General features: G+C 37.3%; 1 protein-coding gene across 2 annotated transcripts in view; it reads right to left on the bottom strand.

Annotated features, from left to right (window-relative positions):
- Positions 1-800: 800 nt before the first annotated feature.
- The window catches only part of ANO3 (anoctamin 3), a 314,467-nt gene continuing 290,538 nt past the window's right edge, over positions 801-24,729 (bottom strand). Inside the window, exons 21-27 of one of the 2 annotated variants that reach the window (XM_040980290.1) lie at positions 19,900-19,997; positions 16,703-16,836; positions 15,559-15,711; positions 9,512-9,659; positions 5,444-5,524; positions 5,165-5,270; positions 801-1,461 (exon numbers count right to left, since the gene is read on the bottom strand). In XM_040980290.1, the coding sequence (XP_040836224.1) occupies positions 1,279-1,461; positions 5,165-5,270; positions 5,444-5,524; positions 9,512-9,659; positions 15,559-15,711; positions 16,703-16,836; positions 19,900-19,997 (903 nt within the window). In that variant the 3' untranslated portion in view covers positions 801-1,278. The remainder of the gene's footprint in view (positions 1,462-5,164; positions 5,271-5,443; positions 5,525-9,511; positions 9,660-15,558; positions 15,712-16,702; positions 16,837-19,899; positions 19,998-24,729) is intronic. The other variant, XM_040980289.1, reaches the window with a different exon arrangement.

The raw sequence follows: 24,729 nt of genomic DNA, 5'->3' as shown, positions 1-24,729 counted from the left end.
ATCATTCCTGCTTCATAAGGATGTTAACATTGAAACGGGGGACTTCTACAACAACAACAACAACAAAAAAGCACAATTAAAATCTCTACAAATATTTCCAGGTTCTTTCTAAAGGATTCTTAAAAATAAACCAAATTAATCTATCAATTAAATCATAACAGAAAGCTTTCAGTGATGGAAAAGGTAAGACACAAAATCGCATTATCTTACAAACAAGTTTCGTGCATGGTTTTCATCAGCTTATGAGTAAGAGTGCACATTTCTGTGAAAGCCTAACTGGTGCTGAGCATTTGGCTCCAGCTTTCCTGAACAGAGATATCATGAGAGCAAAGGGTTTAACTGGTGTCAGAGCTACAGAAACTGTAACTTGCATTACGTACTGGCAAGGTGCAAAGGTACAAGGGAACTCAATATATTTACAGCATTTCAAGGTAACATTCTGAGACACCTATAAGAAAATACAGCATTAAAGATTTCCTATGACAGCATTCTTCAGTAAAGTATGAAGAGTTGTGTCCTAAGTAATACAAGAATAACCATTCATATTGTAAAAATCTGTGACTGTATTGACATTAGTACAAAAAAAGTGCAGTGCAACTGGTTCTGCCAGTGAGTACCTGGACTTGGATGTAGCCAATGCAATAGAAAATCATGTCAGTGAATAGCATACATTTTGGAATTTTAGATTTCTTTTTGGTTTCACTACTAAAGGAGATATGAAAATTTCTGACTGCATAGTGAACATAGAGCAGCATAATTTTGCTGTGGCACAGGCTCATGATCTCAGGCCAGAGGAACAGAGAGTTCTGGCAGCAAAGGCAAAAATCAACTTCAGTCATTTCCTGCAAGCATCTCAACTCAAACGGAAGTACTAAAGTCAGATTAGCACGTGAGCTAAGACCACATGACAATTTGTTGTGCCGGATTTGTGAACAGTGACATAGAAAGCTGTCTCTAGAAACCTCACCATCACCCTTTTGATTCTACTGCAGGTAACAGAAGGCAAAGGTCTCCACACACACAAGTCCCTGAGGCTGCTTCTGAGAATCACATCGTAGCTTCCTAAATCTAACCCTGGCTTGTTCTTCAAGAGCCATCGATTTCTTTTCTAAAAACCAGGATATTCCCCAACCCAAAACCGGCTGTCACACATTTCCAAGAAGCATATTACAGTATGTTTTGCCAGGTATGCCTTCCCACTAGACTGCATTTAGAATTTGAAGTCATCAGCATTCCTTCACAGGAATGATGACACCCCTGCTGGGTAACAGACATCAACTAAGGCCATTCATGGTGAACAGGCTGACCGCTTTTTCTCCGTTCTTGTTGTAAGTGTTCCAGTTCAGCCTCATACATCATCTCTTGGACTAAGTATTTCTCTCGTCGTATTCGTTCACGGAGGCCCTTTGGCACATCTGGAATCAGGTATGCGATGAATGATTTAATTCCAAATACAAGGTGCTGCAAATTTAAGAGTGGAAAGCGCAATTTTTAAAGATCTCAAAATACTAATTATGTAAGATTGAACAGTCACAGAAAATGCTTCAGGTATCTTGCAAACCAAGCATATGACTAATATACCATATAGAATATTAACATTCTAAAAAATATGTTGCTAATTTGTATCACACAAATATTAGGAGCAAAAGATTGCTCCCTTTGTACTGAAAAAATGTTGATATTACTTTAAAGATGCTGTATGACTGAATTTTAAATGTGTATGTATAAAATTTATAATGTAATACTATTATGACATGCATATTTATACACAGATGAGAAAGAGCATGTTTAAGGAAAATTCATGACCAGTAGATTATAATGCACACTCTGTAAGCCTCACAGTGTACAATCATCCAGAAAAATCTTGATAGTAATAGAGATAGCATTATTTTTGGAAAAGAGTACATTTTACTCCGAGGACATTTTATAGATAATTGCATACAGGGAAAGTAAGACTATAAGAAACTTTTCACTGAGTATTCTATATTTTCCCCTTAAAATATAACATTTTTCCCTAGTCATAGCAGAGAAAGTCATATTTTCCCACATAGAAACAGTCAGCTAAGATCGAATATTTTATATTTGCAGAAATATATAAGAATGTGCCACAGGAAAATAGAAACAAAATTTAAAAATACTTATTTTGATTTAAATTGGTAAAGACAAATGTGGTTCTAGTCTAATATAATGATAATAATAAAATTTATAAACTATTCCTTCTAGAATACTTAGTATCCATTTATGAAGAGAAAAGTACTAAAAAGTTTTTCTCAAGCTTACAAATATTACAATACATTTTAATCTAAAGAATATATTTAACTTGAGAAAAAAGTATTTCTATTAAAATTCAATAAAACATTGCTGTTCACATGAATTTTGCGCTGATAGCCCTTACTCTGAAACTATGTAAAATTAAAAAAAAAGCATCTCAATAGATCAGCAAAAGTCAAGCAAATTGCATTGTAAAGTATAAAATATGATTCATTGTAGCAACAAAAATCTTAACAAAGTATGCAAATTGAAGGGTATGAGCAAGCAAAATTATGCTTTAAAACACCAACTAAATGGGATATCAATATTTTGAATAAATTTAGTTTCCTAATTTAATCGAACAGTTTTTGCAAATATTAAGAAACATGACATTTACAAAGGGAATTCCAATTGAACTTTTTTCCATTATGAATTAAGAAAACTTAAATATTCTAAAACTGATATAAAAATTAATAAATTCAAGTAATTGAACAGTGATTTTCAAGGAAGAAAAGCGTATTTTGAATGTTTTACTTTGTCAGATATTAGGATTATTGTAAAGTCATAGCATTTTAAAAAGTGTGATATCAAACTGAGAAACACACAAATGGAATAATACATCAGAATATACAGATCTGAGTCAAATTCTCAAATATGCAAAAAGTTATAATATTGTAGGAGTGGAGTTAAAAGTCAGTAGAGGACATAATGAATTATTTACTAAATATCATTATAAAATTAACCAACTATATGAAGAAGAGAAATGAGTTTTTCCACTCATGATATAAAATACTTTCTGATACTTTAAAACTACAGCAAAGGTAAAATTACAGAAGTATCTATTGAAAAGATAGTAGTCATAAAATTCAGATAAAAAAAAATTTCCTAAATAGCCTATCCCAAAACAGCACAAACTTCAAGGGAAAAACAATAGTGAGGGAAAGTACATTAAAATAAAACATTATTTGCTGATAACCAAAACTAGCAGGTAATAGACAAAATTATACACACGCTATGTTCATAACTGGCAAAGGACTAATATATAAAATATATAAGGAAACATCGGGATTTGCTAAGAAACAGAGAGTGTAACAAAAATGATCTGTGGTCATATATTCACACAAAATTTGGTTTCTAACCCTGAAAGTAACTAGCAATGGCATAGCTGAAGAAATTAAAATAAAAACTGAAAACAAACTAGTATCTTAGCTATACCCAACTGTAAAACATTAGCAAATTAGATGAGATTAATGTATGTTGAAGATGTAAGGGAATGAGGTCTCATCCAAACAATTAAGTAGTTGCTGTCCTTTCAGAAGGACTGGCATCACTACATTACTATGTGAAAACCAGGATGCAATTACATCTTAGAAATCTTGTATATGTTAAAAATACAAAACATCCTGGATTATTAATAGTAAATTCATTTGACATTGTGAGGACTGATGCCAGTGCGAATGCCCATGCACTGGAGAATATGATATTTTAATACCATATCACATGATAAGAAATGACAGACAGTAAACAGGAGCTAAACATGGACAGAACTCATTTTTAGATATTTCTCTAGAGAAAAACCAGAGAGATAAAAGAAAACCAGTCACAAGGATTCCTGATCAGAGGTCACTCTATACTGAGGCCCTGATTACTTCAATCCCCAAAGCGGAAATGAACTAAGGGTCAGTATGAAGACATTCATGACAGCATAGGTCCTTACCCCCAAATAATAGTAGGATTCCCATTATTATTATTATTATTAATTTTACTTTTATGCTAGGTTCCTTTATTTCTTCTTTTTTTTCCTACATTTGTCATGTTATGATATGTTTATGTTATCAGAAACTTGAGCCTGTGATGTTGAATGAATAACTAACTACACCTTTGTAATAACTTTGGGAGAAACACTGGGAGGGGGATAGTAAAAGGATAGAGGGGGAGAGGGAGGATGATGGATGACCCCCTTAGCATGTAAGGCTGCACTGTGACAAAAATAAACAAGTATATTAAAAATGTGCATACACACATCAAAACCTCACTGAATCACTAAATTGGAATGATCCTTTAAACTCTTGGGCTACCTGCTATAAAGTAGAAAGAATCAAGTGACATTTTTAATGACTCAAGGAGTTAGTGACAAGGAGTCACTGAATAACAGAATTGGAGTCCTGGTTGAGATCGTTAGAAGTTAGCATTTCAGTTTACGCACGAAGGACATCTCACTACATAATTAGAAAGATTTTTTGAGATCAGTTAAAGGATTAAGCTTCCTTGAAGACTTTGTCCAGTAATCCAACCTCGTTTTACATTTTGGACCATAGAAAGCAGACTGATATACAATGTTTTTAGAAGCTTTACTGTTATCTTAAAATATATGCTCAATTCTTTCAAGTGGTACATTCTTCATGGTGTCTAGCTAATTTTTGGGTAAATAAGATAATACCAACTGTAGTTTTACACAAATACAATGCAATATTTTTACATGGCTGATAATCAAATCTATATATAATTTAATGTTTTTCTTTTAACATACAAAAGCACATGTATTCAACTGAAATTAAGGTTGATTTTTATAAAATCATTTTTTTCATTCTGATTTATTATTTTATCAGATGATGAAGCCCATTGTTTCCTTTAGAAACTTGGATACTGGGAGGCTCAAAGGCTTTTCCAATCATTTTTGGAGCAAGTTCCTTTATCCTGATTTTCGACTGTAGATCCCACTAACCTATATTGTTCACTACTCAGCTCTGACTGGATTTATTATAATGGCTTAATTCTGTCAGAAACTTAACAGTTGGACCTATTGAAGAGTTTTTTTTTTTTAATTAGCAGGCACTGACTTTTAAATAGGAACATATATAACACTTGGCAATGCATTCACCTACAGTAATTTTCTTCATAGTTTGTAACTAACCTCAAACACAATAATGAAGGCCAATCGAGCAGCAAGGATATGCCAGTATTGTAAGGTGAACTCATAGGGTTTGGAACTCCAAGGGGGCCCTCTGTAGTCACGATACCTGAAATGCACAGAAAGAAAAATATATAGTTTAAAGTAAGACTAACCCCAAATTTTCTTGAATTGTCATAAAATTTAAAATGACATAATAAACAGTTTCATTAACATGCAAATGGGAGGAGATGAATGGTGGAAGACAACAGCACAGATAACCATTAATTTGTATCTAAATACCTGCAATAGCCGGAATGTCCCATGCCAAGCTCACTCAGATCAAAGAAGGATAGGCTGTTATTGACATATCCCTTTAAGCAGCTGGAGAAAAAAAAAAGAAAGAAAGAAAAAGAAAACCTTATAAGTTTGCAATCCAGACCCTTCATTAGAAATGACAGTTTCACAAATGCTCTGTATCCTTGTATTCTAACTCTGAACTCTTACAAATGGAACCACGGTATCCCATGTCTAACTTTGATTACACCTCTTGCCAGTTTCACTACTTTCATTTTACCTTTCCACTTGATTTAACTTGCTAAGTAGTTGCTGTGTACTAGACATTTATACCATTTATTTTCTGTGCAGTAAAGCTCTCTATAAATATCTTGAAAATGTGTATGCTATAACTGATTTTTTTTAAACTAACCAGTCAATAGGCATTATGTATTTGTTACTTATTTATTACCTTACTCAGTGCATCTTTATCGAGGACCTCTAGCCTGCTACAGAAAGTTTTGATGCTGAACATTCAACAGTGACTGAACAGGGAAAGTCTCTATCACATGTCAGTGGGAGAGAAGACAAGACTCACAATTAACGTAACTAATGAATAAATTGCATCAAATTTAAAAAATAATATATGCTATCAGAATAAAAAGGGACTGGCTCTTCTAGATAAGCAATACTGGATCATCGCTCCAACAGTAACCAAAAAAAAGCATCATTTTACACTCATTTAAAATGTGCTGAAAGCTAGATAAATGAAAAGTTTTGAGGAAGGAAATGCACTTGGATAAACTGAAAATCATTGATTCTCGTGTTCCTCTGTTGGCATCCCTGGCAATTCTGAAATGTTTTACTTATCAGTTCATTTTAAAATGGACATCAACTCTACTATAAATTGATATAGATGTCATGTTTCAAATAAAACAACTATATTTTCTGAAAGACAAAAATATTATGAGAATGACGCTGTTTTCTATGTTTGCAAATTCCTATCAAGTCTGTTTAAAAGGCAGATAGCTAAGTCTCATTGCTACTTCTATAGTAAATCTGTTGCAATATGTTGTTTTGGTTGGAGACTAAGCAGAAAATCTGACATCGTATAGATGAGTACTAGGAAAAAGAAGGGAGATTTTAATAGCACTTCACATAACTCTGTAATTTTCATTGATATCATGTCTCAAGTCTATGTGTAATAGTTCTCTGAATTGTGCAGATCTTCCAAATCCTGACTTGTTTATACAGTAGCATATGAGAAAATAACAATTATTTGTATCACATTTTAATCAGTAAAAAAATTGGAGTGATGAAAAGCACTGAAGATCAAATTATGCATAAAATTGATTTAAAATTCTGTTTCAGTTTAAACTATGAACTTCATTAATAGCAACAAATAACATGAATCATTTTCCTCATGACAGGCTAATTTGTGCATTATGTCAAAGAATGGTTGCTGAAAACTCAATTGTGAATTATTGCCGTGCATGGCAATCACTGGCTCAAGTTAGACGTATGCTCACAGTAAGCCCTTAACAATCACACAGGGTCACGCGGCATCTTCCTTCGGTATGTAGAATTGCTTTGCACACACGTCTCATTGTGCCACATGAGATTGAAAAGTCTTATTCACAGGAGGATGAAGAGTCTACCGAGTTAATAATTAATACTTCCCTATCTCTGCTACACTACATAATTTCAACTTCTGTCTTGCCATATACTTTACTTACCCTAATATCCTGCCACCTTGCTCTGAAAAATTTGCAATCTGAATGAAGCAACTCCAAGCTAGCTCCTAAACATACCTTTAAAAAAACTAAACTGGGTGCTCCTACAAACACATGGTGTCAAAAAAATCACCTAAGTCCTCTATATTTTTTTGAACGACAACAGTCTTCCGTCCTAATCTGAATACAGAGCACTCAGGTTCTATCTACAAGAAAGGCAAATTCTGAAATTTAATTAGGATCAGCCTAAACCAATTTTACCTGCCACTAGGTGGCAGTGAAGATATTAGCAAATAAAGCTTAGAGTCAAGAGGGAGGACTAGCATATATATTAAAGCTCTTAAAATTTACTAGGCCATTCCATTTTGACAACTAGCCTATAAATCTCTCAGCCTGTACTTACTGGGGAGGCTCCCTATTTGCTTCTCCTGGACTTTACTAGGCAGGACGTAGAGTTAAATTCTTTCTCACTCACTAGGTTGTCGGGGATTTCCCTGCTTACCTGCCTAGAACTTTTCTATTCTTCAATTGTTAAAATGCAAAGTTTTGTAAAGCCGTGCCTAATCACTATATACTGCAAAGTTTAAATTGTGGCTTAAGATTCTCCCCAAAAAAACTATCAATTTATGACTGTTAATGCTAAACAAGAGTGACTGCACAGAAACTTGGATGTTAAGTTTGTACTCAGCTGTTATATATAATGGATGTTCATGTTGATCCTTTCACTGTTTCTGTGCCACTCAAAACCATGTTAGCTTAGGAGAAAAAAAAAAGGTTTACAGCAGCCAGTTGTGTATTTACTAAGGAATTAGTTACAGGATATGGTTAAGAACTTATATTGTCTTAAGTATCGGTCACTCAATACCATGTTAATTAACTTCATGATGTTGTTAATTTCTACGTTTCTTCCTGTTGTGTAGTGACATCTCATTGAAAGGGATGATATTCTGTTAGCTCCACTTTCAGACCAAGGATGGTCTCCCAATGAAACTGTTGAATTTATTTGGACAATAAGATGCTGGACTCTGCATGATCCATGGCCGCAATGAAGGAATCATGACTGATTATGAACTGTACTACTGTAACAATATGGAGGAATTCAATATTGGGGGAGGGCTTGGGAAGGGCCTGGGGAATCCCAGAGCCTATGAAACTGTGTCATAAAGTGATATTTAAAAATAATTTTAAAAATGTACTAGGCCATTTTGAATATCGAGAAAAAAAGTTAAACCTTATGGTTGCATAGTGTTCACAGCTCATTTATGTTATTGTCAATGCAACTTATTAATCATAGCATTTTGTCATGAGCCAACTAGGTCATAATCAATGATGTGCCTGCTAGACAAAGGCAGAGAACCGTCGCCTAAGACATACAGTTAACGTAAAATTAAACAATACCTATGACTTATTAAATTGAGGTGTCTGTGTTCAGAAGCCTATTTCCGTGATCTGAGCAAACATTAGCCAGCAGAGTTCAGTGTTAATTTCATCCTCTATTAGGGCTCCTTGTGATGCGACACATTTCTGATCAGCTGCTATCCTAAGCTTTCCCTGAGGAAGGAGGAGAGGCAGATTCTCCCAGCCCTCCTTTGCGTCCTCCCTCTTGAACATCTGAGAAACGGGGTGACCCATCACCTGCACCTGTTAATATTATCCGCAGGACAATGTTTGGAGACATGTTTGATTGAAGCATCTCAGAGGAAAGGAATGTTGCTAATGATATGTACTGGACAGACTAGAGGCATGCTGCTAAACACTTTGTAATGAACAAGACACGCCCTTCTTTCAAAGAGTAGAATAGACTGATTTAAAGTAGCATAGAAGTTGAAAATCCATGTTTTAATGACTGCATTTAAATTTTAACATAATGCAATAAAGGCAGGTTTGGGGCTAATCTTTCTGTAACTTTAAAATATCTAGCTGTAAACTCCCTTGAAAATCTGTGATCTTAGAGCTGACAGTTCCTTCATATTTCGCTTCTCTCCACTTACTACCTTCGTTCTCTTCAACAATTTGATTAAGCAGTGTGCTTTTAATTTTCCATCTCCACACAGAATTGCAATAAATGATTTCTAAGATCACGTCCAGTTCTGGAATTCAACTTCTGAAAGCCTTATCATGCTTTTAAGAATTTTTGTACTAGTGATGCATTCAACATAAAAAGATAACATCTAAAGTGATTTAGAATTAAAAACAAAAACCACTGTTCTATTTTAACCTCACCTGATTTCATCTGAGAAACAGTGTAAATGCAGTGATCAGAAATATTACCCTTAATAGTCACAGAACAAAACTTCCCAGTATGTTCCCATTTTAATGACAAAGACAATACAGCAGGAAAATGCTCAAATGTCAGCCTTACTTTTCATTCCGTACTCCATGATTTGCACAGGGGCCATATTTGTATTCATAGACAAAACGTGGGATGTAATCAGATGTAATGGCAATCACAAATGCATTGGTGATCACAGCCAGTATACCAATTCCTTCAAGGATTCCAAGCCAGATACCTGGTGGGAGAAAGGTTAAATACAATGAATAAAACCGAAAAAGAAAAAAAGCTCTCCAATCAGATTTTGGAAAGATTTTACTTAAGCTGGAGTCACACTGTGTCTACAGTTTAGTATAGTAAAATATAGCATCTCATGCCAAATATTATTGCAAATACTTTCTCCACCAAGGGAAAGCCTATCTCATTTACTAAGATTTTTAAATTAAAATATCATTAATATCTGTTTCATGTTTGTGATGATGAGATTTGGCACAAATGTTCAAGATATTGCAAAGCCTAGTGGCTAAAGTCCTCGCCTTGCACGCACCAGGATCCCACATGGATGCCGGTTCTAATCCCAGTTGCCCTGATTCCCATCCAGCTCCCTGCTTGTGGCCTGGGAAAGCAGTCAAGGACAGCTCAAAATCTTGGGACCCTGCACCCATGTGGGAGACCTGGAAGAGGCACCGGACTTCTGGCTTCGGCTCCATGCAGCTCCAGCCGCTGCGGTCACTTGGGGAGAGAATCAATAGACAGAAGATCTTCCTCTCGGTCTCTCCTCCTATCTGTGTATTTGACTTTCCAATAAAAATAAATATTAAAAGAAAAAGATATTGCAAAGCCAGAAAAACAGGACATGGAAAGGCACTAAATATAATAAACAAAAATCATGTAGTTCTACATGGTTATGTGCACTCTGAAATACATATACTCATTATGACTCTCTTCTTATTCTCTATTACATGTCTGTTTGAAATACCAAAAGGAAACAGGAAGCCTAAGTTTATGTTAGGCTCTGTGAATAACTCCTAGTTGACATTTTCTACTTTCCAGGGGGTCAACCTGACATAAGCAGGTTGGATACTTGCAAAAGCTTTTGAAGTTATATATAGAATTAACATTCTTTTATTGTAGTCAGAATCGATGTTTCCAGTCAGATTACAACTTAGTTTAAAACAGTAACTAAAAAAATAATCCTGGGAAAATATTCAAAAGTGTTAAAGGGAATTGAACAGCAGTATTGACCCAGCGGTTGAGCTTTAAAAATCTTAATAGTTGTCTGCAGTGAGTTGCAATTAAAACATAAACAAATAAGAAAGAAGTAGATGTTTGCTTTTTGAGGAGAAATAGTAAAACATAAAACTGTTTTTCATAAAAGATTGTTAGTGTAATAGAATAAGATTTTGATTTTACTCGTCATATCACTGTCACAAGTGAGAAAACTAATTTTATTAACAATTTTTGGAAAACAGTCTATTAAAAAAAGTGGTGATGGCTTTCAATAATTAGTAGCAAATTCCAGAATAAGAAATGTAAATAAAACAAAGAATGCCAGCAAATCACAAACTGAAACTGAATAACAGACATTTAAACATTAATGCAAACTAATTTTTTACAGAATCATATGCTTCAAAGGGCCTTCCTAGAGATGTTGCAAATGATGACTATAAAGGAAAAGTATTAATTTGATTACATATAACATTTACAACTTCATGATCAAGTGAATACTTTAAATGCAGGGGTTTTTTTTATAAGTTTGTAATGTATAACTATATTAAAGGTTAATATCCCCAGTCTGGACAGAGAGATTACTAAATCAAATTTAATTATCAAAATATACTAGTAGCATCTAGTAGCAAAATAAGAATATATTTAATTTTGTAGTTACAAAAATGCCAATAATATAAAAAATACACATTTATTCTGTATGGATCATCAAGAATAGAAAAATATCCATGTAAAGGGAAACTTGTACTACAGATAATGTTCCTGAGCAAACAGGGAATTAATGTTCATGTACTAAAGATAGGAGGGTACCTTGGCTCCTTTCTGGAGGGCATGGGGAAAATTATGGTTTGAAAATTTAAATATACCTGTTCTTTGAAAAGATGTTGCATTCTAGGAATCTATCCTGAGGAGATAATTATACGAAAAAACATATAAACATGATCTCAGGGTTGTTTATCACAGTCAAAGTTTATCAGAGAATCACATTTCCAGATTTCTGACAAGCTGCACATATCACGCATGCAAGTGTAAATATAAGCTTCATTTTAAATAATGAAACAGCATGGCTGAATGAATCGCTCCTCAAGTAAGAGTGTTGATTTCATTACTTTGCTAACTAAAACCTAGGTTTTGTGATGATTGGCAGTCCTCACTCATGTGTTAGGATGAGGTGTTAGGATCAGACCATACTGTCTTCATTTTTGTCCTACCATGACAAAACATGAGGGTACATTTAAATCCGTTAACACTGCAGGGCCAGCAGCCACCATATGGGATGGCTGCCCACAGAGTGCAAAAGACCCAGGCCTGTGCTTCTTGAGGAGCAGCCATTGTGCCTGGGGGTGTGGTCCTGTGTGCCAGCAGGGGCGTGGGGAGGCAGAACAAGCCTGGGGATCTCCCCAAGTGCATGGTCTATGGATTGATCATGGAGAGAGCTAAGGAGATATGTGGAAGGAAAGGCTGCTGTGAAAGCCACCGTACTTGCAGACTGAGCCATTTGGAGGGTGCAAGCCACAGGATTTTTATTGGTCACCCAGATGTACCAGCTCATGTGGGAAATCTCAGCTGGGCTAGTTAGCATGGATCACAGCTGACCACCACCCACCAGTACTCACTAAAGCTAGGGCTGGGGACCTGCTTAGCAGGGCTAGATCACATGCCCCCAGTGAAAGTCAGAACAAGGGTTGGGTAATTGCAGCATGGGTCATGACATTAACCAGCACCTGAGAACCAGGTCTGGGGACACATTCTGTGTGGGATATGTGGGCCCACCCCTGTGGAACTGAATTTTCTGTTGGCTTACTTAAGAGCTGGAGGTGGTGACAGACTGAGTTAGGCACGATCACAGAACTGTTTGACATTCTTGGATACTGGGATTGGGAACAGGCTGGGCAGGTCCATTCTGCAACACTCACCGGAGCACCCAAGAATAAGGTGTGTGGGGTTGGCCAAGCCACAACTGCCACCAGCTCATACAAAGGCCAGGTCGGAGGGGTCAGACTATGACGGGTAAAGGACTAGTACCTGCTGACATGTGTGAGATATAGGTCTGGGAGTGGGCTGGTGGAGGAACTTGGGAAACTCCCTTGGTGGGTCATTTCTCCCACTGGTAAGCAGGTGATTCAGACTTGGGTGTTGGTCAGACCAAACCACGTAGCTCCATTTGTTGGCAAGTGTGTAGGTTGGTTCTGGAGGTGGGTATACTGGACAAAGATAGATCAACTTTAGCTCTCTGACACATGCTGAAGCCATGCTGAAGTTCTGGTCATCTTAGGCTAGGCTATCACACCTACTGGTTTGCATGAGCCAGGGATGGGAGCAGACTGGGCATGGACAGACTGCAGCAGCTGTCAATGATTGTTGGGACTAGGGGTGGACCAAGACAGCTTAGGCTGCAACATCCAACAGCAAAGGCCAAGACAGGAGATGGGCTATTCTGAGCTGGGTCAGAACAACCACTAGCACTTATAAAATATGTGGCTGGGAATAGGCATGATTGGGGAGCTAAGGGAATGCCCTGACTGGGTTGGGGTTTCCACTGGTGAGTTGTGAGCTGCAACTGGGTAGCAATTTGGCTTAGACATGAAAACAATATCCCTCAGCCTGGATGTGGACTGGATCTGGGGTGTGCCTGACAGGGCTAGACTTCAGCACCTCCTGGTACTCATGAGAGCCAGGGTGGTTATAGGACAGGTTGGGTATGGTCTTGGGACTCACTAAACCATGCAAAAGCTGTATCTGGGCTTAGACCAAGGGTGGCTAGGTTATTACAACCAACAGTAAGAACTCGAATGGATGTGGGCCAGTTAGGCAAGGCCACTGTTCCTGCCAGTACAGGAGGTAGACTAAGTCAGACTGGGCCAAAGACCCATCAGTGGGTGAGATCTGCCACTGGAAGATGACCTGTAGATGAGTTTAGGGAACTCCTTTTTCAGGACGTAGTCTCTTCAGGTGAGTTCAAAAACTAAGTCTGGGAGCAGCCCAGATCGGGACAGATTTCAGTACCAACAGCATAAGTGTGAGTCAGGACTAGGGGCAGGCCAGGCTGGACCAATTCGTAACACCCACTGGAAGATCTGAGGGTCAGGACAGGATGCAGGACAGGCCAAGTCAGGCAACAACACCAGCCAGTCCAAATTAGGATTAGTGCTGTGGACTGGCTGGGTTGGGTAGTGGTGCCCACCAGAATGAGCTGGAACTGGGGCCAGGCTTGGCTAGGTCAGTTTACAACACCTGTTGGCAAATGCCAAGGTGAGGGGGTCACGCCAGAGTGGGCCAAAGTATCCACCAGCACACATGAGAGTTGGGGTCAGGTAGGCAAAGGGTGCAAGCCCATTAGAGAGACTACAGCTCTCCTGGTGAATGTGAGGGCGGTGTATGTGGTGGGCAGGATTGGGCTGAGCCACAGCATTTTACATACATCTTACAGCATGGTTTCAGTAAAATGGGGTAGGAGATAGATCTGACACAGCAATTACAACTATCAGTGTGTGTTTAGGCAGACATTCTTGATGGAATGAATTGGACCCTGTACTGGCAAGAGTCAGGTCTGGGCTTGCCTAAATGAACTGCTGGACTCAGAACTTGAACCATGATGAGGATTGTAGGATCTGTGGTCTGACTATGGAGTGCATGTGTCAGAGCTGGGCCACCTAGGTAGTTATGATGGAGTAGTGGATGGCATCCCCAGCTACACATCGAAGAAATGGCAGTGCATTGGAGCCTGCAAGGACATCTGCAGAGGGAGGAGAGCCGAACAAATTGGTCAACTACCCCAGCCAAGTGTTGACAGCAAATAGGTGGGAGAATAGCTACACTGGAGTGGACTGTGTCAGCAAATGGATCTTGGATCGGCAAGATCAACAACATTTCAGAACTATTGAAACCTCTCAAGTGGATCCCTCGGAGCATGTTTCATCTCAGTAACCTGGAATGGCATCAAGTGTCCATTTCCCATCCCTGTGTGTTGGGATGATGGGGCGGCTGGGTGCAGCTTCTCCCCTAACTTCCCACCTTATCCCAGATACAAAAGGAAGAGGGGGGAAAACTTGGAAACAAATCTTTGATCTCACCATGGTCATCTTTGTAAACATCATGAAAAATAATTTTTTTTAAAAAGTTCATGAAACATAAAGCTAAAAGTTATGAAAAAGTTTGAAGTCCATGCACACAGGAAGTCTTCAAATAGTTCATGAATTTAAAAAAAAAATCTGCACCATAATAAACTCATCTTTAACTTCACTTTTCGATGTCTACAGAATAAAAATATTTTAGAAAAATAATAGGTTCCAATTAGTCACCTTACAATTTTATAGATTTGAATATTATTTGTAACATTAGCAACTTGTAAGTCATATTGTCAAGTGTAAAACAGCAAAAACAATTTTCATTATTCTAAAAATTTATATAACATGAGTACACTTTTAGAAGCATAGGGGATCCTTCCCTTCCCTTTCTCTCCTACTCTTATCTCCCTCCCTGTAGTGCCCTCTTACTGTTTTCCACAAACCTGAAACTCTTTTTTAAGAGTAGGTAACTAGATAGCTTAATAAAGAACATGATTTTTTCTCACTGTTCTAGACATTGGAAATCCCAGATCAAGGTACCAGCAGGTTCTGTACCTGGTGAGAGCCTGATTCCCACTTTCCAAGATTGCGCTCTGCTCTTAACGCCCTTTTGAGCAGACAAACACCACATCCTCACCTAGCAGAAGGTATAAAAGCACAAAAGGGACAAGCGCTATGTCCTTACATGGCAGAAGAGTGGACACCCTACAATAAAGGAAGGCTCTTACCTCATGACCTTTAGCATGCATCAGAGATGAGTAACCCAATTCTGAACTTTGGGAGAGAACTCAGATATGTCTTATACTTGTCAAAGCAATAAGCCATTTACTTCCTGGTTCTTACCAATGTCAGTTGCTCGAGCTGGTAAAGGCCTCCGCCACTGGGTGACAAATTTGTATGCATCCAGTCTGATTTCAATGATATTATTTAACAAAGCCAAAAGAGGTGCCAGGGGAAAAGCAGCAACAAAGATGGTGGTAAAACCAAACTGTAAAACTGTCAAACAAGAGCATTAGAAAGTTAATACAGTATCACGTATTGGGTGTCAAGTGGACAAATCAGGTGCATTATACAAAAACCATGCATAATGGTTTCAACATCGCTTTAAATGAACATGTTTGTCTTATTTTACAAATGAAGGAGATTTAGCACTCATAACTACATGACTATGTGTGAAAGAGGTTTTCTCAGTAACAGCCAACTAGAAAAATATTAAAACCTGCCCACAGATTCAGTTGTGGACATATTTAAATTCTGTATGGTCTTCACCTCTCTATAGTGAAGGATGGCAAAAGAGGAAGGACAAAAATGGAGAAGAGTGGCAAAAGGCAAGACGACGGGGTAGAAGGAGGAAATCAGAGAGAGAAGGACAAGAGATGAGAAAGATAAAGAAGAAAAGGAAAAAAAGGAGGAAAGAGTAGAAAATGCATATAAGGTAACAGGTTTTGAAATGAAAATGGTTGGTTCTAGAGGGAGCCCAAGGGATCTTCAGTAACCTTGTCCTGTCTTTCTATAGTAAGAAAATTGAGGATCAGAAAAATTCATACCTAGTGATAGCAACACAGTGGGAATTACCATATTCTTAACAGAATTAAAATTCTCGATGATACTAACACAGATTGGGGTTACACAAGTTTATTGTGGAAAAATAATTTTGGCTACGTGGGTGTAAATGATACGTTTCTTAACAAAGAATGGAGTTGAACTTTATGTTTTTCTTTAACATATCTTCTCAAAAGCTAGGTGCTCCACAGTGGGTAAAGCATTCACTTCTGTTAAATGTGAGGCTGTCAAAGCATCCAGTGTGTGCTTCTTTCAACAGCACTGCTTCACACCTCTAGCACAGAGATAAAATTGTACACCTGCTTTAGAATATGTGGGGTTGGAAACCAAGGATATGGATTTCTCTTCTGAAACGAAGCCTAGGTGAAGTAGAAATGCAGTATCAAGGAGGCCAAATAGCTGCACAGAGATTTTTTGTCCTTACCCATTTCTAAATACTCATCCATCAGGCCATGGATGTTCATGGGCTGCAGATTCCAGTCATTTTCCCACTGAGGGATAGAAGTGTCTTGTATTCCCCGCTTGATTTTCAGGCGTGACCACCAGTTCTGAATTAACCTACATCATAGAGCAGACCACCAGTTTTTATTTAAGCATCTGGTTACCAAGGCTGAGTATTAAAACATGAGAAACACAATCATCTTTGGGCGACACTGTGCATGACTGATAATTGGAGATGCTTGAAAATCTTAACATTTTAAAACTACTTTAAAAAGTCTCACTTAAAAAAAACTTTCAGAAAATTTAAAAATATTTTTAAATTTTTAAGTAATTTATTTTGACTCTAGAGGCCATTATGCTTAAAGAAATAAGCTAATCCCTAAAGGACAAATATGTTCTCTCTGACATATGGCAAATTTATGTAAAATATAACATCAATAGGTATACAGGTAAACATGCGTATACACTTTTTTAAGATTTTATTTATTTTTATTAGAAAGTCAGATATACAGAGAAGAGGAGAGACAGAGAGGAAGATCTTCCATCCGATAATTCACTCCCCAAGTGGGCACAATGATCACAGCTGAGCTGATCTGAAACCAAGAGCCAGGAGCTTCTGCCGGATCTCCTATGCGGGTGCAGAGTCCCAAGGAATTGGGCTGTCCCCTACTGCTTTCTCAGGCCACAAGCAGGGAGCTGGATGGGAAGTGGAGCTGCCGGAGTTAGAACCGGCGTTCATATGGGATCTCAGCGCATGCAAGGTGAGGTCTTTTAGTCACTAGGCTACTGTGCCAGGCCTGCACACACATATACTTAGAGGAGCTGTATGATGGAGGTATGTGTATCATGAAGTTAAGGCACATTGCAGTATGTACCTCTACTTCTGAATAAAAGATGGACTTTCAATGAAACATTGTGTCAATGAATCCATTTTTAGACCTGAAAATGGAATAATAGTGCCTTCTTCAACTAGAAATTATCTTGAAATTATGTGATTTAGAAATATTCTGAAATACTTAGATCATGGACATTCAGATAGTGAATTATTAAAAGCTGAAGAAAATTTTCAATAGGATAAGGTAACTCTCTCAGGAATTATTATGCAACTCTCAGTTTGACTCATAGACCTGGAGTTTCTGTATCAGTTTGGAAAGCAATCACAACTGTAACAAAATGTCCAACTGGACTCCTACGCACATTCCACAGAGATTTCTTACAATGGGGAACCAGATGAGCATGAAATAGGTTGGAGGTGAGCAGGACAGCTTGTTTCTCTTAGGTGTCTTGGTTCTGCTTGAAGTTTCACATGAGGATAGAGACTAATGGAAAGCTTGAAAACCATTGCTCTAGCAACTCTCCAACTAAAATTTTCCAGCAAGACCTTTACCCAGAGTTTGGGAAAACACCAACAGAACGTCTCATCCTGGAGCTCTAAGAAGCTGATAAACATGTTTCATGCCGATCATTTAGATAAGGCGATGAAGGAAATTTATTGAGAGCAATCTATGGACATAAAGAACATAACATAAAGAACCATTGTTAATACTATAATAGCTACTAAACCACCTTGATGGTTCTTGTGAAATATTCACAGCTTGCAGATCCAGTGCTTAATGTTTAATCTTTAATTTCCTTGTGTACTCTCAAATAATGTCTCCTAAACACTGTCTCAGAGAGATGAGTCAGGGATCAAAAGGACAGAGCTTCCCAATCCTCTGCTGTCTATTCTCTCTTCATTTACAAGAGATTTGCCATAAGCTGTTTTGAATATTGAGGATCTGCATAAAAATCTCTTTTTCTCAAATGCTGTGTTATTTGTAGTGAAGGTTTAAAAACCATTAAGTCAGCTCACCTCATTTTCATAAATCCTCTATTTTAAAAATGAAAAAAAAGTCTGAGAGGTCAAATGCATTTTTAGCAAAAATTGGCAAGGGACAGAAAAGGAATTTGAACCAGCCAGATCTGGGTGATTTTGTAGTCTGTGCCCTGAAGACTGCTGGAATTTAACAAAACACTATGGGAACTTTCAAAATTGTCATCAGTTTTTCAAACCATATATCTCTGTGCAGGACTGCTCTGATAAAAGTTATAGGCCAACAATGAAAAAAACAAAGCACTTGTATTTGATTACGAAGCCTAAGCTGTACATGTCCTCAATCAACTAACCAATTTTTCCATAGTTAATAAATTACTCAAAATGGATTCATTTGTAAACTTTGATAATTAGGCCCACAAGTGTTATTAATACATTGTTTCAAATACTCAGGATTTTGAAATAAAATATATTTTCTTACATGAAAACACAGACATTCTGTATCTCCATCATCATTTCAAGGTAAACATTGTACAAAAGGACAAAAACAGAACATTATTATTTGATGGTATCACTATGAATTCCGTTCTAATGATTTCTGTCTTTTCTCTCATACTCTACACAAAGTACAAAACCTCCCATCCGTGATTTTATCTTTGTTTTATTATTTTGGCATAGACAGTTGTTCCTTTTATTTTCTAGCAATAATCATATTCTAATGGGAGCCAAAAGAAACCATAAAATTCTTCATATTCTTTAGGACTTACATTGTCAATAACATTTTTTAAAGGGGGTATATATTTGGTATAATAGTTAAGACACCTGTAGAGACACCCACATTTCATACTGCAATGCCTGCATTTGAGATCTGACACTGCTTTGGACTCCCGTTTCCTATGGTTGTGCTCCTTGGGAGGCAGCAGTTACGGCTGAAGTCATTGAGTTCCTGCCATTCACATGGGAATCTTTGATTGAGTTCTTGGCTCTTGGCTTCAGCCAGGTCTAGCCCCATCCATCATGGGCATTTGAGGAGTAAATTGGTGGGTGGGAGCTCTCAAATGAAAAAATAGTTTATAAATTTAATAATAACTGGTATGAATGCATTTAACAAATAATGTCACATCCCTTGTTCTCTTTGATTCTTACTTTTTATTGACATGTACTTACCATTACTCCTTTCTAAAATATGTAAAACTAAGACTCAAAAAGTTCATTAACGTTCACGTCGTCACAAACACACTGAGGAGCAGAACCAGAAATGAATCCTTATATAACCCATGATCACACACAAATGCTGGCACACTATTCATGCTACTTGTTTCTTCTTTATATCTCTATATATGGCAAGTTAAAAATAACATGCTCACGGGTATCCAAGTTCCATGAAGTTGTTCCATATTTGTTTCAAAAACATAATCACACCCATCTGCAGGCAAAGGTCTATCAAACAGCCACTAGGATGACACTAGAAAAGAATGATAAAAATATGGCAGTGATCTTACTCTTCCTAGCTGGCTCACATATTCCAACTTTAAATTATACAGTGAATTCTAAAGCCAAGTCACACTGTCACATGCATGACAATTAAAAGCAGGGGGGTAAACAGCATTATGAAGACAGATGATTGAAAAATGTTTAGTATCTGCTGTGGAATATTGGTCAATATTAAACCAGTAACAACAAGCCGTCGATGAACACTCTTTGCGAAGCTCTGTGTTAGGTGTGTTAACACTTAAGGAATGTTTTCAAGACTACCTGAAGCAGCTCCAAAAGGATGTGTGGAAAATGTGAACTGCAAAAACATTATGTGTGGATTTTAAAATATTTTGCACCAAAAGGCCCTAATTTTTACTTGCTATTTCAAATTTTTTAAACATTTGCTTACTACTTCAAAATTTTACCCATTAATGATCAGGTAAAACTATTCTGCAGCATACTGTTTATATTATTTTAAATAATCATTTTATTTTCAATTTTAGATTTATAAAACCTGCAAAATTGTTACAGTTTACAAATATTTCTTACCCAGTTATCTCCATCACTTCTTATATATCCCGATGTTAAAGTTGGGAAATTAGCATTAGTAGGTTACGGTGAACTACACTAGAATCTATTCTCATTCCATCTTTTGTTCCCTTTATGCTCCAGAACAAATTAGCATATCTACCACACTACATTTATTTTTCATTTCTCCCCTGACTACTTTAGTAGGTATAGCTTTTATAAATTGTAGTTTTAAGAGTTACTGGATTGATAACCTATGGGATCCCCTAATCAGAGTTTGTCTGATGATTTTATCATGTTGGAACTGGGATTATGAATTCTTGGCTCACAACTACAGAAATGAAGGCCAATTTCATCACAAGTATCAGGGCTGTGTTATAGCAACACGACATCACTGCTGATGTTCACATTTATCCATTGCTCAAGTTAGCTTTGTCCATATAGTTCCCTTTAAAAGTTACTCATTTTGTACCTCCTTCTATTCTTTAGAACTGCACCAGCAAGTTTAGCCTACTTTCAAGATGGAATGGGAAGTGCTAAACTCTACCTCTTAGTGTGGGACCAATCTTTATAAATGAGGGGATCTTTACAACATTTGTGCAAAACATGTATTATTTTAAAAGTTATCAACAGATCATTTTATAACATATGGATTTTTAAATTTTATTTAAATAAAACTATCCTATGTTACATATACTTCTAAATAACTTTTTAAATGTTGTCAACTTTATTTTTATTTGAAAGGGGGAGAAAAAAAAAGGGAGGGTTATGAATACAGAAAGAGACCAGTTTTCCACTGACTGCTTCACTCTCAAATGCCTGCAGCAGCTGGAATGGGCCAGATCAGGGTGGGAATCCAGCACCCGATATGGTCTCCTACTTGGGGAGCAGGGACTTAACAACTTCAACTGTCAACTGCTGTCTCCCAGAGTGCACATGAATGGAAAATTGGAATTGGACACAGAACTGAGATTCAAACCCAAGTACTATGATATGGGTATGGACGTTCTAAGTGCATTCTTAACCACTGCACCAAATATCCATCCTCATCTCAGAGTGATACAATAAATATGAGTGACTAATATTTACATAAATAGTTGCTATTATTCCTACTGTTCTGCTTTTGTTGGTAAACAAAATATCAATTCAATGAAAACTGATCCGAATGTCATGCCAGAGAAGATCTTTGGGTGGATAAGTGGGTCTGATTCTTTAGAGAAGGATTAACTTCCTGCTCACAAAGATGATATTTTCTGTAGCTTTGATCAGCAGTTTCTATTTATATCAAATTAGTAGTCGTGGGACTTCAAAAAGGAGCAAATTACTGGGACAAAAAGAGCCTGTTGTTTTTGTTCTGAATCAATAATTTAACATTCTCTAATCTGAGCCAGAAGGTAGATTTGCCTTGTGCTAAATGGTTTAAATTCTTCCCTTTATCATGGGATGAATTTAGGGACCCCTGAATTCGGCTATGCATATCCAATAAATGGGTCCAGTAGGCTCTCTGATGTAAAATGATTACTAAGCTGTGGGAGCAGATCATAGGTAACAGCTGCAGACTAAAGCTCTGCAGTTAGTGGGTGCCATAAGGATAAAATCCCTCATCTCTTGCCTCCTAAACTATTACTTTCTTTACCATTCTAAAGATGAATTCTTTTTATCAAATGTGTTTTGTGCCTTGAAATATGGATTTAGCACCAGCGTACAGCAATTACACACACAGAAAAAGACAAGCAGAAGCTCACATGATTGATGACTTATGATTGGATCACTCTCCACAAAGGATAGGCAAAAGTGAGGCTAGAAAACACACTTTTTTGGAAACTGAGCCTTGATGAATTTGTGATTTATAGGAAGGAAAAAGGAATCTGATTGTGAAATTCTATGACAGTCAAATAATGATGACGTTGAGCTAAAACTACTAATTCATTGCTCTAAAACACTCATCTGGCATAAAATATTTATGCTTAGAGTGTGTAAAAGAACATCAGTGACTACGCAGAAGTCAGAGGCATGCGTTTGCACTACACCACCCAAAAACCCTTATCAGGGACAAGTCAAAGTTAGGGGCTTTTACATGTGTTGTCTTAGCTTGTCATAAGCAGTCCTAGCAAATCAATAATAATCATTGCCACCACCATCATCATCAACTTTTAGCAAAATACGTTTCCACTGAGTCCTCTCTTGTGTCTATCAACAATCTTTACTGTTCAGAGCACATATTCTAAAACTATATTGCTTAAATTTGAATGACATTTCTTAATTTGTGAGTACATTTATGTGATGTTAGAAGAGTTACACCACTTTCCTATGCTTTTATTTCAACCTATGTAAAACAGAATGGTGAGGATTAAATTTACTGAATATATGGAAGAGTTTAGTAAATATTGCTGGGACATATCAGTATGTAGTAAGATGCTAATTGTAATTAAAATATCAAGTATTAATTTAACACATTAAAATATTGAATTAACATAAAATATTTATGAAAGACACAGTACAGCAATATAATGAGACACACCAGGGCAGTACAGTTTATAAACATCCTAAACAAAATTGTAGCACATTTTACCTGCTTTATTACATTACCATTGAGATAAATTCTTATTACCACTTTACAAAATCAGAGACTGAGATCTACATTTACTGATTTCATGCATCTGGGCAGGGGAAATACTATAATTTAGACTATAACAACAGAAGAAAAATATGTGTATTTCATGATTATGTCATATCACCAAAACTGTTAACATAATCAGGAGCCAGTGTCATGGCATCATAGGTTAAAATTTCACCAGCAGTACCAGCACCCAAATGGGATTGGTTAGAGTCCAAGCTGCTTCAATTCTGATCCCCCTCCCTGTTAGTGTGCCTGGGAAAGCAGTGAAAGATGGCCTACGTTCTTTGGTCCTTACACACACGTGGGATATCAGGAAAAAGTTCTTGGTTCCTGGTTCCTGGCTTTGGACTTAGTTCCAACTGACCATTGTGGAAATCTGTGGAGTGAAGCAGAATCTCTCTCTCTCTCTCACTGACTCTCTTTTTCTCTATAGCTCATTTTTTTTTTCAAATTAATAAACTGGTAATAATCATAATCAAAGAAGAGAAATGGACTCCATTTATATAGTTTGTAATGCTATGTAGACATATGGGATGATGTCAATAAATATTTATCTTTAAAGAATTATTTATTTTATTGAAAAGATAAGTTTACAAAGCAGAAAAATGGAGGGGAAGATTTTCACTACCAAAGTAGTGAACCAGAGCTAAGCTGATCTGAAGTCAGAAACTGGGAGTTTCTTCCAGGTCTCCTGTGTGGGTCCAGGGTCCCAAGGGTTTGGGCCACCCTCTACTGTATTCTCTGGTCACAAGCAGGAAGTGGAATGGGAAGTGAAGCAGCTGGTTTGTGTCCTGGATGCTCCACTTCCCATCCAGTTCCCTGCTAGAGCCATAGGAAAGCAGTTGATGATGGTCCAAGGTCTTGGGACCCTGTACCCGCATGAGAAACCTGGAGGAAGCTCCTAGACATTGACTTTGGCTTGGTTTAATTCTGGTTGTTGCGGCCATTTGAACCAGCAGATGGAAGATATTTCTGTCTGTCCTGTCTGTAAATCTGCCTTGCCAATTAAAAAAGAAAATAAAGTGATGGAAAGAAAAGGGAACAAAAAAAAAAAAAAAAAAAAAAACATAAGATACATCGTTTCTAATTAGGAAAATGTTTACTCCATAAACGCTTAATGATCAGCATATCAGTATTTTTTTTTAAGATTTATTTTATTTTGGGCCCGGCGCGGTGGCGCAAGTGGTTAAAGGTCCTCGCCTTGCACGCCTGGGATCCCATATGGGCGCTGGTTCTAATCCCGGCAGCCCCGCTTCCCTTCCAGCTCCCTGCCTGTGGCCCGGGAAAGCAGTCAAGGACGGCCCAAAGCTTTGGGAACCTGCACCCGCGTGGGAGACCCGGAGGAGGCTCCTGGCTTTGGATCGGCATAGTATCGGCCCATTGCGCTCACTTGGGGAGTGAATCATCGGATGGAAGATCTTCCTCTCTGTCTCTCCTCTCTGTATATCCGCCTTTCCAATGAAAAAATAATAAAAATAAATCTTTAAAAAAAAAAAAAGATTTATTTTATTTTTATTGGAAACGCGGATATACAGAGAGGAGAGACAGAGAGGAAGATCTGCCGTCCAATGAT

Source organism: Ochotona curzoniae, unplaced genomic scaffold (genome assembly GCF_017591425.1).
Source record: "Ochotona curzoniae isolate NIBS_2020 unplaced genomic scaffold, NIBS_Ocur_1.0 contig_3432, whole genome shotgun sequence".
In the NCBI taxonomy this organism is placed as follows: Eukaryota; Metazoa; Chordata; class Mammalia; order Lagomorpha; family Ochotonidae; genus Ochotona; species Ochotona curzoniae.
This window is presented reverse-complemented; position numbering and strand designations above follow the sequence as displayed.